Genomic DNA, 16,922 nt, shown 5'->3' on the forward strand with positions numbered 1-16,922 from the left:
TGTGGTTTATTAAGTGTAAGGGTTCAGATGATAAAAGGTTAAGTAGAAGGGTTTACAATACAAACGGGTACAAGTATAGGTATCCACCAAACCATTTTGCCTTCTTGATATATAGTACTATTAGTTACAATTGAATCATTTCCTTTTTTATTTTGTTTGTCTTATAGATAGAGCTAAGAGTTTTTCAGATGTGAATGTGGGTACTAACTATTTCCTAGTGTTGCTTGTTCTGAGGAATTACTAGTTAGAGCATTTCATTCTATCCTCTTTTTCTGCTTCCACTTTTTAATTATTATTTTTAAAATCTTTTACTTGGAAGGTTTAAGGACCACAAAGACAAAAGCAAAATGAAAAGGATAAGAATAAGGGTGTGTTAGCCCACACGTGTGGGGCGTGAGATATTTTCTAATCTTCTTATGTTTGATCGATTAAAATATTATGAAATTTTCTTCTACTAAAAACAAGTTTCTTAAAAATTAAGAATGTAACTTCTCTAGCTACCCCCACCACTCCAGCCAATCCACTTTCTAAACCTCACACGTATATAGTATTTGTTAAGATTATATATACACATAATTATTATTGAGACCAAAGGCGGCGGAGCTAAGAGGTGCATAGGGTTCATTTGAATTCCTTTTTCTTGAAAATTACATTGTATACAAGATTAAGATTTCTTTTTATATATATAGTAGATATTGAATCTCCATAATATTTTTTGCTTAGTGGTAGTTGGAGAAAATATACATGATGCCCAATCCTTTGGGAGCAACTTGGGAAAGGCATCAATTAGTGGTATAAATGCTCATTTGTTTGTGGTCCATGCTCTATCCTCATCCTTAGTTGCTTCACATATGGTTGCAATAAGTTGAATAGTCCAAACCAATTTGGCACCCCTTTATCCCCTCCTTGTTGGGCATTCGATAGAGACGGTATCTGCTACGTGGACAAGTTGCTAAAATAATGTTCCTTTCCATATCTTTGGCAGAATCTCTACATATCTGGCCATACTGTATATATATAATTGATAATCAGGAATAAAATATGAAACTCCAATATTATCTGATTGGAGCGATTCACAAAACATCAACGTGGACGTTCTTAAATCAACGCATGATTAGTGATTATGTTATCTTCTTCTTTTTGGGTAACATATGACTTCAAAAGTAGACATCAAATGTCGATATTGATAAATGATAGAGTCAAATTTTGTCACTCATAGTTAAATCAGTGAAACCATCAATACCTATCACACACGATCATGTCAATGTATTTGTTAGATTTTTGGGGTTTAAAATGGAGAATACATGTATTATGTATTTATGTTATTTTGTATTTGTATGAATGAACAAATGGAAAATTACAAGATATGGAAAACAAGTCGTATCAGAAATAAGATTAGGAGGAAAGTTGAAAATTGGAGGGCTAGAGTAGAGTATGAAGATGATTTAGGGTTGGCCAAATAAATCCATTCACCGCCCAACTTGTTACACTTTGGACTTTCAAGAACATGGTCGTGGGCCACAGCCCAAACATTTGTAGGAAAATGGCCGAATTTGTTCCTTTGGCATCTCCAACCCAAACACCAAATTTTACACAACACTATTTTTGGTATAATCAACTCCAATCAATTGCATCAAATTTTATATCAAAAAGAAATATTTTTCTCTCTCTTCATTATTATATTATTTTCTTATTTCATAAAATAAATTCTTTCTAAAACATTCACCACATATAATTCATGGTGAATATCAATTACTACTTTGTTGAATGTTTATTATTTTCGGTTATTTTTAAGTACATTGTATTATTTGTTTAAAAATTTATATGTTTTCATTTTTTATTTTTGTGAAGGTTAATTGTAGTTATATCCAATTATTTTTAATAAAAGGCTTAATGCCCAACATATATATATATATATATATATATATATCCAATTATATTTATAGTAGAATTAACATAAATTTAATTTTTTTTAAAAGTCATATATAGAAAAATTAATTTATAAAAAAGCTAAATTTTATATCTAAAATTAATATTATAAAAATATTACATAAAAAAATAATTAAATATACAAGAGATTTAATTAAAACATACAATTTATATAATGTTTAATTAAAAGTTTGTATAATAAAATAATATTAAAATATTCAAAAAGTGAATTGGTGTAATGAATACATCAAATTTGGTGTAAAAATTGGTGTGGGTTAACGCTAAAAAACACCAAATTTTACACCAAATAAGGATTTAATGTTGGGTTGGAGATGGTCTACTAAAAAAAAGATAATTAGGCAAGATTTAGTTATTTACCAAGTATTTCATCTTTTATTTTATCTAAAATAATATATAAATTGAACTTATTCATATTATAATAATGGATGATTGTAATTTGATTATAATGTGTTAAATTTTATATAAAATAATATGAAATGTAATAATAATTATACTAATTTTAATACATGAAATTGATTTCCTAACCAACCCCTTAGGATTGTAAGTCGAATAAGACGAAATTAGTCAAAATAATTCTACTAAAGGGCATAAATCGACATCACACTTTGAGATAACCTACAAGTCTTTATAGACTTTTGTTTAAAATACAAAAAATATTTTAGCAGTCAACCTTGGAATATGCCAATTAAATCCGTCATCTCCTCCCCTCCGGGGGAGGCACTTGGTCTAGTACCCCTTCGTTCCACTTTAATGTCATGTTTACTTTTAAAAAGAATCATTATTAGATTTAACAAATATGACTATTAAATTGAGATACAAATAAATAGGAATAATTTAGTAGTATAAAATGAGTACTAACTAGTTAGTGTGAATAGTGGTGCGGCGTGTTGTTTTTTTGATTGATACATACTAATAAAATTGGAAATATGGATGCCTTTTCCACTCATTAAAGCGTCACTTTACTCGTCTTCAGCTTTTGCCTTTCTTCCACAGACATTGGAGACTCATTCTACTTTTAACCCTTTCTTCTCTCCTCCCATATCTTCTTCTTCATTCATCCCACTTTTCTTCTTTCCAAATTGAGAGACATGGATGACGAGTATGCTAAGCTTATCAGGAGGATGAATCCTCCCAGGTACTTCTCTCTCTCCTCCTTATTTTTTTCATTTCTAACCAATTTCCTCGACCTAGATTATCTTGATAGTCACACCAGCTAATTTGATTAATTTCTTTCTTCTCTTGTGTCCTTACAACTCACTAGTTTTGGTTGCTTCTTCTTCTTGTCAACTTCTATCTTCCCCTGTCCCTGAATTGATTTTGGACTCGAAAACTGATCAAGTTGTTTATATAATTAGGCCATATTTTGAGAAGAAAGATCATCTTTTTTCTTTAACCCTTGTTTTCTTGTTTCTTCTTACAGAGTGGTAATTGACAATGACTCTTGTGAGAATGCAACCATTATCCAGGTATACATACCCCCCTGCCCATGCCCGTCTTATCCCCTTTTTTCTGTTTCTCTGTATCAAGTCTAGCCATCCAGTTCATGTTAAAGATGCCACTTTCTGTGCCCTAAGTATTTATGTTATGCTCAACCTCAACCTTGTGCAGGTTGACAGTGTCAACAAGCATGGGATTCTTCTTCAAGTTGTGCAGGTTCTGACGGATTTAAACCTTGTTATCACGAAAGCATACATTTCCTCTGATGGGGGATGGTTTATGGACGGTAAGTTCTTATTATTTACTCAAAACCAAGAAATTCCATACTTGCCACTAATTATTCTCTTTATTGTTTCTTCAGTGTTTAATGTGACTGATCAAGATGGAAATAAAGTTAGAGATGAAGAAATCATCAGCTATATCCAAAAGGTATTTCATATTAAGGGTCGACAATTTTCATTGCAGTATAGTATTATGGTCTATCAGCTAAACAGTCTTTAATATTTTAGGGGATTGTTTGGTATGGGAATGGGATAGACAAAGTTACTCCATGGATTGGGACTGAATATGCTGTATTATTAATGCTGAGATAAGTTATGCTAGGATTATATCTTATCTTTGGTGTATTAAGGGCAGTTTTGTCTTTACTCATGCTTATCCATGTATTAGTAACCCTTGTTGATACCATGGGTTGCTATGTATTTGCTATACACCCTATAATATTGAATATGATGTATTACTAATACATGTGTTAGTTATACATAGGTTGAAAATCCTTCCAAACAAAAGATTAAATAATACCATGACTAATACATGTATTATTTTCTCTAATACACCCTACTAAACGGCCTTTTCTTTTGCCCCCAACAAAATCAATAGGCTGTAGGCAAGAAAAATCCTATTTGCAAATGTGTACATTGATTTCTTTTTCCACACTTAGCTCAAAGATGTGCATGGATCCTAAATTCTTTCAGTTTCTTGTTACACAGACTCTTGAAAATGACGAGGTTCTGTTACCCTCTTTAAGGGGAACTGTTGGCTTGATGCCTTCTGAAGAGCACACGTCCATTGAACTTAGCGGGACAGACAGACCTGGCTTATTGTCTGAAGTGTGCGCTGTTCTTGCTGACCTTCACTGTAATGTGGTGAACGCTGCAATCTGGACACATAATGCTAGGGCTGCAGCCGTGGTTCATGTTGTGGACGACGTTACAGATTGTGCAATTGAAGACCCAAAACGCCTTGCTACAATCAAGAAACTTCTTCGTAACGTCCTCAAGGGAAACAATGATTTGAAGACTGCAAAGATGACACTTTCACCTCCTGGATTTACACACAGGGAGAGAAGATTACACCAGATAATGTTTGATGATAGGGACTATGTAAAAGTTAGAAAGACAGAACAGGGCAACATTGAGGATTTGAAATCCGGGCCTTGTATAACTGTTTATTATTGCAGTGAAAAGGATTATACTGTGATCACTATGAGGTCAAGGGATCGACCTAAGCTGTTGTTTGATATTGTCTGCACTTTGACTGACATGCAATATGTGGTCTTTCATGGAGTTGTTCACACAGGAAAGAACGAAGCTTATCAGGTAATGTTAATTTCTACGTGGACAGTACTTGATGGTTTTTCTACCGTGTACTGATTTAAGACAAGCTTAGTTCAATTGAAGTAGTGAATTAGTTTTGGTTTGTGATGGCATATTAGCTAACAGTCACTTCCTTTATCTCTGCTGCTTTGTATGTCTAATGTCAATCTAAATCAATGGCCTGCTGCAGGAATTCTACATTCGACATGTTGATGGGCTTCCAATAAGCTCAGAGGCTGAGCGAGAGCGTGTGATTCTGTGTCTTGAAGCAGCTATTGAGAGAAGAACCTCTGAGGTGAAGTGCTTTAGTCCGAGACAAGAAGATTTTAGTTTCCAAAGCTTTCTCTAGGATGAGGCACTAATATGTGCTAGCTTTCTGCAGGGTCTGGAGCTAGAATTGTGTACAGAAGATCGGCTAGGACTACTATCAGATATCACTAGGATATTCAGGGAAAATAGTTTGTGTATTAAAAGAGCAGAAATCTCAACACAAGGGGGGAAGGCAAAAGATATCTTTTATGTCACAGATGTGACTGGGAATCCAGTTGAGCAAAAGACAGTTGATTCAATTTGTGAGCAAGTTGGCCCAAACATGCTGCATGTTAAGTGGAATCCTTGTCATTCAGAAAAGCTACCTGAAGAAGGAACAATTAGCTACCTCTTTGGGAGTCTCTTCAAAGTTCGAACCCTCCAAAGTCTGAAGCTGATTGGATCCTACACTTGAGTGGTTCCCTGTAAGACTGGAAAACATTGTAGATATGTCAGATACACCACTCACAGTATGCAGATTTCAAGTAACAAAAATTGTTGATAGATATCCTACCCATTGGTGAAGAACTCTTTAGTTTTATGTAAATAGTAACCATCAGATAGTTAGACCATATAGTATCAAGAGATATAGAAGAAACTCTTAAAGCATCAGTAGTAGCAGATATTGCCAGGTGTTGTCTGTATATACATGGATGTGTGATATAAGTGGCATGTGCTCTGGACAGTGTTCACTATAAAAAGGAAGAACCAAACTGTATAATAGAATATAAACTTGTACAAATATTTATTTTATACTGTAAAGAAAACAAAAGGTTTAGTGTGATATTTTGGTTAGTGTGGGTTTAGATCAAAATGAAAAATTCCTCAGTCCCTTCCTTCTCCTAACGTTTCCTTTTTTTTCGTATAGTCTGCGGTGCTAATGCATTCATCGCTACAAGCAGCATGCTCTTCTTAATTTTTTTTCAGATGAATTCAACTAAAACTTGGGAGTTGTTACGGCTTCCACTTCAGTACTCGCGCATGCAAGATTAACTCTCTTCTGCTTCTGTTATTGGTTCTACTTTGTAGCAGCATCCCAATATTTTTGAAGTAAAATTTACTTTACATACTTCAAAGGTAAGTTAACAATTCAAAATATTTAGAAAGTATTTAAAAAAATTATGTTAAATAAAAATATGGTCCAAATAGTAGCTCTTTTTGGATAGAGGAAGTACTAACAATTTTATGGTTATGTAAAATAACTAGAGGAAGTAATGCTGGAATAGCTAGCCTACTATACATACTAGTACTACACAGAAAACAGAAAAGAGAGCGTATAAGATGATGAGGCGATCAGTGGGGGAGTTTGCAAGTGTAATAAGCCGAGCTCTCATTCACGCATCAAAGCAAAGAAGCCAAACATGGACGCCAGCACTAGAGCAGACGTTGTATCGCCTCGGATGCCGGGAATCACTCAGCCCGACACTCGTCGCCCGAGTCATCGACCCTTTTCTTGTCCACCACCATTCTCTTGCACTCGGTTTCTTCAACTGGGCCTCTCAGCAACCTGGATTCTCTCATGACTCCTCCACTTACCATTCAATTCTCAACTCTCTCTGCATCACTCGCCAGTTCAACACCCTTGATAAGCTCTTTAAACAGGTAAGAGCCCAGAAAATCCGTCTCCATCCTTCTCTATATCGCTCTGTCATTGTTTCCCACATCATTGCTAAGAAATCCAATTTAGCATTTTCCATTTTCACTGAGGTCCCTTCGTTCGCGTCGGAGATTGGATCCCAAACTTGTAATTCACTTCTCGCTGCTTTATCGTCAGAAGGGAACTATAAATGTGCTTTGCAGGTGTTCGACGAAATGAATCACAGAGGTGTTCGCTTGAACACTCTTGGTTTTGGTGTGTTTCTGTGGAGATTCTGTGGATTTAATGGGTTGGAAAAGACTTTGAGTTTGTTAGATGAGGTTAGGAAGATTGACTTTTCGGGAATTAATGGATCCCTTCTGGCAGTTTTAGTCGTGCAGGGGTTATGTTCTCAGTCTAGGATAGCAGAAGCTGTTTCTGCTTTTGATGAATTGAGGATAAGGGAATGTAAACCTGATTTTATTGCTTATAGTATTGTTGCTGAAGCGTTGGGGAATATGCGAAATGTAGTTGACAAAGATTTGGTTTTGAAGAAGAAGAGAAAACTAGGAGTGGCACCAAGGAATAACGATTATAAAGAGTACATCTTTGATTTGATTTCGGAGAGGCTGACTTCCGAAGCTAAAGATTTGGGCAAAGTAATTGCGTCTGGTAACTTTCCTATGGATGACGATTTGCTCAATGCTTTGATAGGATCAGTTTCAGCCATTGATCCTATACTTGCCATCTTTTTCTTGAACTTCATGCTAGATAGAGAAAGGTCCCCTAATCTTGTTACTGTGACAAGTTTAAGTGCAAACCTTTGTAAGCATGGGAAGCTTGATGAATTGCTTGAAGTTTTTCAAAAATTGTCTTCTAGAAACTATTTTACTGACACACATGGCTATAATATTGTGGTTTCATTTTTGTGTAAGGCTGGCAAAGTGAGAGAAGCTTACGAAGTTCTCCGTGACATGAGAAGAAAAGGTGCAGTTCCTGATATACAATCTTACAATCTCCTGCTAGAAGCTTGCTGTAGAGAAGATCTACTGCGACCAGCAAAACGGTTGTGGGATGAGATGTTCACAAATGGGTGCCCTGGTAATTTAGAGACTTACAATATTCTTATTCAGAAGTGTTCAGAAGAAAGTGAAATTGAAGATGCTTGTAGGCTTTTCCATGACATGATTGAGAAAGGAGTAGTACCTGATGCTATTACATACACTTCAGTCCTTAAAGGGCTTTGTCAAGCAAAAGATCTCAAAATGTCTCTTGAAGTCTTCAGCCAATGTGCTACACAAGATCAAACCCTTGCACGTTCCGTCTTGTGTACATTCATACTCAGCCTCTGCAAGGAAGGTATTACTTACTCCATATATGTGATAATGATGTTTTACTTGTGATTTATATTAACTGCAAATGTAGTTTTATATTGGGCTGAATATCTCTGTTTTACTAAGTTTTTTACCTTTTACAATTGCAGGTTATTTGGTTCCTGCAATGGAGTTACTCCGTGACCAAAGCACTGATACTGCATTTTTAGACTCCCATCTGATTTTTCTTAAATTTTTAGCTGATGCTGAAGAGATAAGTTTGGCTGTTGAATATTTGAAGTGGATTCAAGGCAAATCCCCTGTGATGCATCAAGCACTGAGCAATGAAATATTGGCATCAATATCATCTTCTTCAAAACCAGATCCAATTTTTAAGTTATTTCAAGTGATGCAAGAAAACCGTCTCACTTGTACTAATGAGTTGGGGAAAGAAATGGCTTACAGATGACATACCACATGTTGATCATCTCCATACGCCTAATGCAGGAGACAACAACATACAATGAGATACAAAACCAACAACCATAATACATAGAGGATCTATTTTTTTCTTTTTTTGGTCATACGTAACAAGGAATACTTAACTAACTAGTTTTTTCCTATTTTGTGAAAGATAATAATTTTGAAGTTACTCGTAAATTAGTACTGCATGCTTGATGGACCATTTTTTATTTGCTCAACATCTATTCGGGTCCTCTAAACCATTTACTAAATTGTCTCCACCGTTTATAAATCTTTCAGTGCTCAAAAGAATCAATTTCATAAAAGTGTCAGATGCTTAACTTATTTAGTATACCCCATATTTATTTTATTTTTAAAAAGTTATTTATTACGTGTCATTTTTTTATTGGGTGAAATAAAACCTCACTTTTGATTAGATTTTTTTATATATATATATATATATAATTTATCCAATATCTGAAATAATATATCAGCTCCATGACTTAATTTATATTTTTCAAAATATAAAAAACAGCCGCAAATATGATGCCAAAGACAAGTTTACTTTGGTGTAAATACACAAATACCGGCTACTGGTCTTTGGCATCAGTTTTTTCCGTCTATTAGATCTTTCCCAATAGTTAATAGGTATTTTTGGCTCTTTTTATAAGAAAAGAGGTAGAAAATGAAAAATTACGAAATTGGAGGACTCAAACAAAAAATGTTTTTAACTTCCGGTAACCGGAGCTAGTCCATGGCCATTATTAACTAAAAGCTTCGATCTTTGCTGATTCCGCAAGCAAAAAAAATTCTCAAAGTTTAAGAAAAGTGGAATCCATGATTGATCCAGCTGAGTAGCTACAAGATGGATAATCGAAATGTTGTCGTTTGCGACAACGGCACTGGGGTATTCTCTTTGTTCTCTCTTTTGAATTGGTGTTGTTTGAGTTTAGATTCGATGATAGAGGAAATTCATCTGAAGATTGCGCAATTGTCAAACGAAATTGATTTTATTAAGGTCTTAATACCTGAAATGTTACTTAATATATTAGAGAAAATGGGCATTAAGTTGAATGTGAGTATATATACTTCCGGAGAAGCAGCTAAAGACGCCACCAAGAGTAGAAATTTCTCAATTTCGATGCTTAAATCACGATCTGCTAACTTGAGTTAATGCCTTTTTTTCTTTTTGAAGATTACACTATCCTTGTGGTAATAGATTTTTCATTTTTTTTTTCTAAATTAAATCTGTCAACTATGCATCAATCAGAAACTAATGGGGGTGTAGTACTTCTCTATATCTATTTTTCTAGTCGGACACATTTCGTTCCGGTAATTTAAAGTGCAGTTTTCATTTAAGAAGAAAAAAAGTTGGTGTATGTCTGGCATGATCACATTACTTCATTGAACTTGTACATATGCCGCTATACTGCTTTATATTTTGTATAATGTTGGTGTGAGATGAATTTGAATGGAGAAACATGGTTAGTAATTCATATAGCCGCCCCGAACTGGTTTGGAGTTGAGGTGAAATTGTTGTAGCTACTTTTGGTTTTATTTCTTTTTTTGGAACTACTCGTTCCTGGAAACCAAATCTCAGTAAGTCAGTTTTCCTTCACAAGATGCAAACTTTGAATTCAAATTTCTGGTTATGAAGATCATCATCCTAACGACTCAAGCATGATGCTATTCCTTTCCTACTGGAGCCTGCTATTCAGTTTTATGAAGTGAGAGACTGTTTTGTACAGAGTATTTGCTTTTTTTCCTTTATTTTTTTTTCTTGTTTAGCATTTCCTTTTTGGGCCAGTCATGGTGATATTTTTTTTGAACTATTTTGATGTCTATATGGACAGTAAAATGGTGTGTCAATTCTCAATGTTTTGATGAACTAATGCAGTATGTCAAGTGTGGCTTTGCGGGTGAGAATTTTCCCACATCTGTATTCCCTTGTGTTGTGGGGAGGCCAATGCTAAGATATGAAGAGTCCCTTATGGAACAAGACTTGAAGGTAAATATCTCTCACTTTATGCTTACCCTAATTGAAAATGTGAGGGTTCTCTTGCATTTATCGAAAACTAGTAAGCTCTTCTTAGAGAAAGAAAATCTGGGTTGAAACTTCATTAGTTCAACAGTTGCTTTCTAAACTAGATGTTATAGCTACTTCTTGTGAAATGAAGTTTAAAATCTATTTTATTTTCTGATACCCCTCAGGATTTTTTGAGTTCTGCTTAGATAGTATACTCCTGGATTCATTGTTTAAACTTATAGCTTGTAACTAGGACATTGGGAATCTTCCCATCATCACTTTTTTTCCTTATGTACTTTGCTCTCTTTTATTCTTATATTATACCATTCTCTAATATATTTTGCTCTCTAACTGTTGAGCTTCATAAGTGTACTCACAGACTTGTTGACGAATGTTTAACTCATTTACATTCTTCCTCTAGGATATTATTGTGGGAGATGAATGCTTGAAGTTGCGCCATCAGTTGGATTTATCTTATCCCGTCAACAATGGAATTGTACAAAACTGGGATGATATGGGGAATGTGTGGGACCATGCATTTTTCAACGAACTGAAGGTAGATTTCTCTATTGCTAACTTCCCTGTGAAGATTTCTAATTGGTTTAAACTTTTTCTTGCTAATTTTTCTTTGAAATGCTTATTGTATGATAAGTTCATGGTTAACTGACAAGACTTTCCTTTCATTCTGCTGGTGAAGATAGATCCAACAGAATGCAAAATTCTGCTGACAGATCCACCTCTAAATCCATCTAAAAATCGTGAAACGATGGTTTGTGTTAATGTTTTAATATTTCGAGAAAATCATACCCTCTCTTTACTGCTTCAATGATTCTTAACTTATACTCAGATTTACTTGAATTACAGGTAGAAACCATGTTTGAGAAGTACAACTTTGCTGGTGTCTTCATCCAAATTCAAGCTGTTCTAACATTGTATGCTCAAGGTACCATTATACATGTATGAGTTCTTGGGGCATAATCATTTTCAATTATCTGCTAGAAGGACCTTCGATAGGAGAGTTTAGAGGTCGTGGATTTGGGTAGAAGGTTAGTTTGGTAGTTGAGCGTTCTCTCGCTTCCTGCGGGATAGGCTTGGTGGTGATCCTTGGACCTTCCTTCTTACCAGTAGTATTAGCACTATTCTCGTAGTTTCTAGTTCTTTGATTTAGTTTGTGCTCAGATTATTGCATTATTTCATTGTCGTTACTGTTCTTTCTGCAGTTTGTTGTGTAATGCTCTCCATTTCGCATTATTTCATTGTAGTCATTGCTCTCATATTTGTATCCCCTTTTTTCAAACTGTTTGGCATGCTTTATTTAAGCTGAGGGTCTATCGGAAACAACCTCTCTATATCTATGGGTAAGGTTTGCGTACACTCTACCCTCCTCAGACCCCACTTGGTGGGATTACACTGGGTATGTTGTTGTTGTTGCGAGAAGGACCATCATAAGTCTTGATATTGCAATTTTTTAGAGGGTATTTGTTACAAGGGTGGGGTTAATTCGATATTTTGCTTCTACTTGGGCCCTATCTGGTGATGGATTTGCTCATTTTTTATGTTCCAAATATGCAGGTTTGTTGACTGGGCTTGTCATCGACTCAGGTGATGGAGTTACACATGTTGTAAGTTTTTCCATAAGCATAGCTGTTTCATGAGTTTGTCTCGGTTCAACATTGATTCAAAAGAGTAGGTTAATTCTTATACAGTTTGAGGTAAGCATACTAGGAGTTGCTACTCCCAAACCTAGAACTGTTTTCCTGCATAGTCCATTGGGCTCCCTGTCTAATAAGATTGCTCCTTCAAGCTGGTCTTAAAGGCAGTGTTTTTTTCAGCTATTTGTTCTTACGGTGGCACATGGTAACACTTGCTATGAACCATGGGGATATTTTTTCTTCTGTATGTTATTCAGAAATATCTTGATGCAGGTTCCTGTTGTAGATGGATACTCATTTCCTCACCTCACGAAAAGAATGAATGTAGCTGGACGGCATATAACATCTTATATGGTTGATCTGCTACTTCGGAGAGGGTAATTGCCAACACATATTTGAAATAAACTAAATAGGGTCATTCATGCTATATTTGATTATTTTAAACCATTACTGGAGTTTTGATGGTCAGTCAATATCTGAAGGTATGCAATGAATAGAAGTGCCGATTTTGAGACTGTCAGGGATATTAAAGAAAAGCTCTGCTACATTAGGTGAATTACTTGCGTCATAAATCAATCCCTTTACTACTTCTTCTGGCGAGTAATGGTATTTGCTTTACTGCAGTTATGATTACAAGAGAGAATATCAGTTGGGGCTTGAAACTACAATTCTTGTTAAGAATTATACTGTGAGTAGGCTCCATCCATAATAAGCTTTTAATTGGAAAAAACAAAGGCACTACTATTTTTTGAGCTTTTCTACTACTTTGAACTGCAATTAGGTATGGTACTTTGCTCTTGGAAGTAAAGATCCTTTTTTCTCCCATAAGAAACTTGGTCATTCTGTAACTCATTATTTCACTTGTTTTTCAACAGCTTCCAGATGGGAGGGTACTTAAAGTTGGCACAGAGAGGTTCCAGGCACCTGAGGCTCTTTTTACTCCAGTGAGCATGCATTCCCATTTTTACTTTCCTCTTTCACAAATCAAGAACATATCTTTTTCGTAAAAATGCACCGGATTTGCTTTCCTCATAGTGGGGAAGATGAAAGGCAATTGATGTTTTCCCATAAAGCAAGCTATCCTGCAAATCCCACATAACACCAGATTTCCATGTCACATTTGTTATCTAATACCATGACCATCTTTTGTCGTACAGCTTCTTAAATTTGGTGGTTCTTTTGCTGTTTAAACACTATTTTCACCTCTCAACTATTCAATAGGAAAGCAATAGAGTGTTATCCTCAAACCAATTTGTTTCAGATAAAAGTGTCAATTAAGTCCTTGTGAAAAATTGAAGCAAGAACACATTGTCTGAACTGCATGGTTTGAAATGCTATTATATGCTTCTGCAAACTTCTACTTTTATGGGTTGATGTATGTGCAAGGAAGCTAGATTTAAAATATTATTCCACGCTTCTACAAAATTTTAATTGATGGGTTGATGTATGTGGAAGGAAGCTAAGTGTCACTTTTTCTGTCCATTTCAGGATCTTATTGATGTTGAAGGTGATGGCATGGCTGACATGGTATTTCGCTGCATCCAGGAGATGGATATTGACAACAGGATGATGGTACTTCAACTTTGAAATTTCTTCTGTATTCTTTGCCACAGTGTTGTCATTTGCAATCCATCATATGTTTAATGTAATAATCATTACTTCAAATTTTCTCTTGCAGCTCTACCAGCATATTGTTTTGAGTGGTGGAAGTACCATGTATCCTGGCTTACCTAGTCGGTAACTTACTCAAAATACTCTTCCTTATTATATAGCTTTGAGAACTTGGAGCTGAGTAGTGCAATTGTGCATGGTTGATTCTAAATGCTACATTATTGTCATACTCTTCTAGGAAGTTTTAACTGGTGTGACAGTTTGCTTTGAGTTTATGAACCAAAATATATCCTTGAATTTATTTTTTCTCAGGACTAATGTTTGATCAATCTGGCAGAGAATTTGAACTGTAAAGCTGTTATGCTATAACTTTGATAACACTCTTTTATTGTGCGAAGAACTCTAATTCACCTCCCTGTGGATTTTGAATTTTCTGATTCCCCTCTTGCGGTATCAAAATTTGCTAATTCCCTCCTCCTGGTAGCAGTCAGCTTTGGTATCTCTGACTGATGACTAATTCCTCATAGTTGTTCTATTTTTTCCCTGCTCATAAGTACCCTTCTGAAATTGTTAGTATCATAACTAACATGAAATGCATGAAGGCATATCTAAAAATGCAAATTAACTTGAAATCTATACTCATTTTCACTACATACTATTTTAACTCTCATCTTGTTACGTATGATAAATTAGAATATGAAATTCTATTCGAGAGGGTAGGAATATTGTTTAGAAATGTGCTATATTAGGAAAATTCAGGTATACACTTTAATGCATGAAGAATTCCTGTTAAGAATATCCGTGAGCTGTCATCGAGAAGGAATTTCATATCTTTGTGATTTATTCCCTTGAACTTTACTTTTGCAGTTAACATATCCTTTGGTTTACTGTGGGAATATAAGGAATGGACTCTTTCTTACCCACCTCATGTCCACACTCATCATTTTCTTGTTTCCTTGAATAACAGCTATTTTCCCTTCTTTTCAAACATTGACAGCCTTGAGAAAGAAATTTTGGACCGCTATCTTGATGTTGTTCTGAAGGGGAACAAAGATGGTTTGAAGGTACTGTGTGACTCTTATTTGTTCTTTTCACGATTTCTTGAGGTTTTTGGTTTTTGGTTTATGAATAAGGTTTATGCAACTAAGTAGCATTTATTCGAATAGTCTTACCCACAAACCACAATAAAATACCTCGATCTCACTGGTACCTTCAGCTTATGGTGGTTTCTGCTCTATATGAGGTCAAGTCAATCAAGAGATGGAGATAAGAAAGTAGTTGGAAAAGGATGTGTAGGGTTTATGATATCTAGGAAGTTGGATTGCATTGCCTACAACTGTTTTGTCTTTTACCATGCATTTCTTGGTTTTCTTAAAGTAGTTGAAATTTTCTCTATTTTTGAAAATTTCATTTTATATGTTTTCTGCAATAGAAATTGCGCTTACGAATAGAAGATCCACCAAGAAGAAAGCATATGGTGTATCTCGGTGGTGCAGTTCTGGCCGGAATTATGAAGGTATGGTGGTATCTATTTCCTCTCTGTTGCCCCATCTCTGCTCCTTGCCTGATCATGCATATAGAAGAGTATTTATTCCCATGAGAAATAAAAAGAAAGCTAATCTCTTGAGATACATCCTTTTCTAATCCGTGTACACTTTCCCATAATTTTCTGGATTTGAATATTCTATTTCTGTCCTCCGTTGAAGTGGTTGCGGCACATGTTGGATTATACTGTTTTGATATGATTTAGGCCCGTGCAATCATCAGCTTCAGGCACAAGGAAATTTGTGTTTCACGTCACTCCAATCCTTCTCTTTTTCTTGTACTTCCTCTGCAATTGATCAAATCATCTGTGTATGAGAGATGTTCCTGTGGCTGAATGCAACTTAATTAAATAAAAGTCCACTTAGTTGAGCAAGTAAAAAATTTTATGCTGTAACTTAATTGTTTTATATCATGCTGAAATCATAGTGACTGGTATATTTCCATGTTTAAATTATTCTTGCTGTCCTATTCTTCTAGTCAGGATGCTCATTCACCTAGAAAAAATAATCATTCTCGTCATTCTTCTCCTTGAGCATTATTAAGTTTTTTTTTTCAATATGCGAAAAAAGGAAAAGGATTGCAATGAATCAATGCACACCCTAATTGAAGAGCATACAATTTGAAAGCAACATTATTATGTTAACAGAAATAAGTAGATAATCGAATAATTTCTGCAGGATGCCCCTGAGTTTTGGATCAATAGACAAGATTATTTAGAAGAGGGAGTTGCATGCCTAATAAGCAAGTGTGGTCAGGCATGATTTTTACATGTCCATCAATTGTTTAAGCTTTTGCTTCTTTTCAAAGAAAAGCTTGGAAATGTACTGATCAAGACGTGCTGGAAATGACTCTTTAGCATTCAAAAAGAAGCTCTTGTACTGTATTTTGCTAAAAAAATCTCAAAGAGACTGGACGTGTCATACTTGAATGTTTTTACGGCATCTGCGGTTTATCTTAGTCGAGCAGAAATTCTTTAAGGCTTGAAGAATTTGTACAGTCAATATTGAAGTAAAATATTGCTAATTGGAACTGCTTTCCATTCCTACACTTTTGTGAAGTGTTTAAATATGTGCGGAAACATAAGCAGGTTATTGCGTAATCTGGTGCAGGCAAAAGAGGAGGTTGTGAACTAATTCTCACAAATGTATAACAGCTTGAGCTACGTTTGATGCTTGTTAACTTTCTATCCAGATATTAACTTGATATTCCTTGTCTATCCACCTCCCTGGTTGAAAATGGCTTATGCATCTTAAGGTTTGAATTTGCGATGAAATTGCTGCTTAAATTATTCATGATATTAGATGGAGTTAAATTGGAAATTTTCTTGGTAGCAATGAGTCAAAGGAATCATTATGCCATGCTTAGGCTTGTAATTTTTGTTTTGTGTTATTGCAGTTGATCAAGGCATAGTATTATTTTCATCTCAGTAAAAACTTTTATGTTAAT

The 16,922-nt window shown here is 35.1% G+C and overlaps 3 protein-coding genes across 3 annotated transcripts; all 3 read left to right on the forward strand.

The window, feature by feature from the left end:
* Positions 1-2,916: 2,916 nt before the first annotated feature.
* LOC125848137 (ACT domain-containing protein ACR6) lies at positions 2,917-6,078 on the forward strand. Its single transcript, XM_049527946.1, has 7 exons — positions 2,917-3,085; positions 3,371-3,416; positions 3,559-3,673; positions 3,749-3,816; positions 4,377-4,985; positions 5,173-5,277; positions 5,365-6,078. Exons 1-7 carry the CDS (start codon positions 3,039-3,041, stop codon positions 5,704-5,706), a joined length of 1,332 nt encoding a protein of 443 aa, XP_049383903.1. The 5' UTR covers positions 2,917-3,038; the 3' UTR covers positions 5,707-6,078.
* Positions 6,079-6,557: 479 nt separating this feature from the next.
* Positions 6,558-8,654, forward strand: LOC125848136 (pentatricopeptide repeat-containing protein At5g14080). Its single transcript, XM_049527945.1, has 2 exons — positions 6,558-8,226; positions 8,351-8,654. The coding sequence occupies exons 1-2, from the start codon at positions 6,573-6,575 to the stop codon at positions 8,647-8,649; spliced, it is 1,953 nt and encodes a 650-aa protein (XP_049383902.1). The 5' UTR covers positions 6,558-6,572; the 3' UTR covers positions 8,650-8,654.
* Positions 8,655-9,340: 686 nt separating this feature from the next.
* Positions 9,341-16,626, forward strand: LOC125847719 (actin-related protein 2). Its single transcript, XM_049527390.1, has 15 exons — positions 9,341-9,549; positions 10,540-10,650; positions 11,090-11,224; positions 11,366-11,437; positions 11,533-11,611; positions 12,241-12,290; positions 12,594-12,697; positions 12,803-12,871; positions 12,945-13,008; positions 13,196-13,264; positions 13,809-13,892; positions 13,999-14,057; positions 14,929-14,995; positions 15,364-15,447; positions 16,154-16,626. The coding sequence occupies exons 1-15, from the start codon at positions 9,508-9,510 to the stop codon at positions 16,235-16,237; spliced, it is 1,173 nt and encodes a 390-aa protein (XP_049383347.1). The 5' UTR covers positions 9,341-9,507; the 3' UTR covers positions 16,238-16,626.
* Positions 16,627-16,922: the final 296 nt, after the last annotated feature.

Source organism: Solanum stenotomum, chromosome 12, assembly GCF_019186545.1.
Source record: "Solanum stenotomum isolate F172 chromosome 12, ASM1918654v1, whole genome shotgun sequence".
NCBI classification, from domain to species: Eukaryota; Viridiplantae; Streptophyta; class Magnoliopsida; order Solanales; family Solanaceae; genus Solanum; species Solanum stenotomum.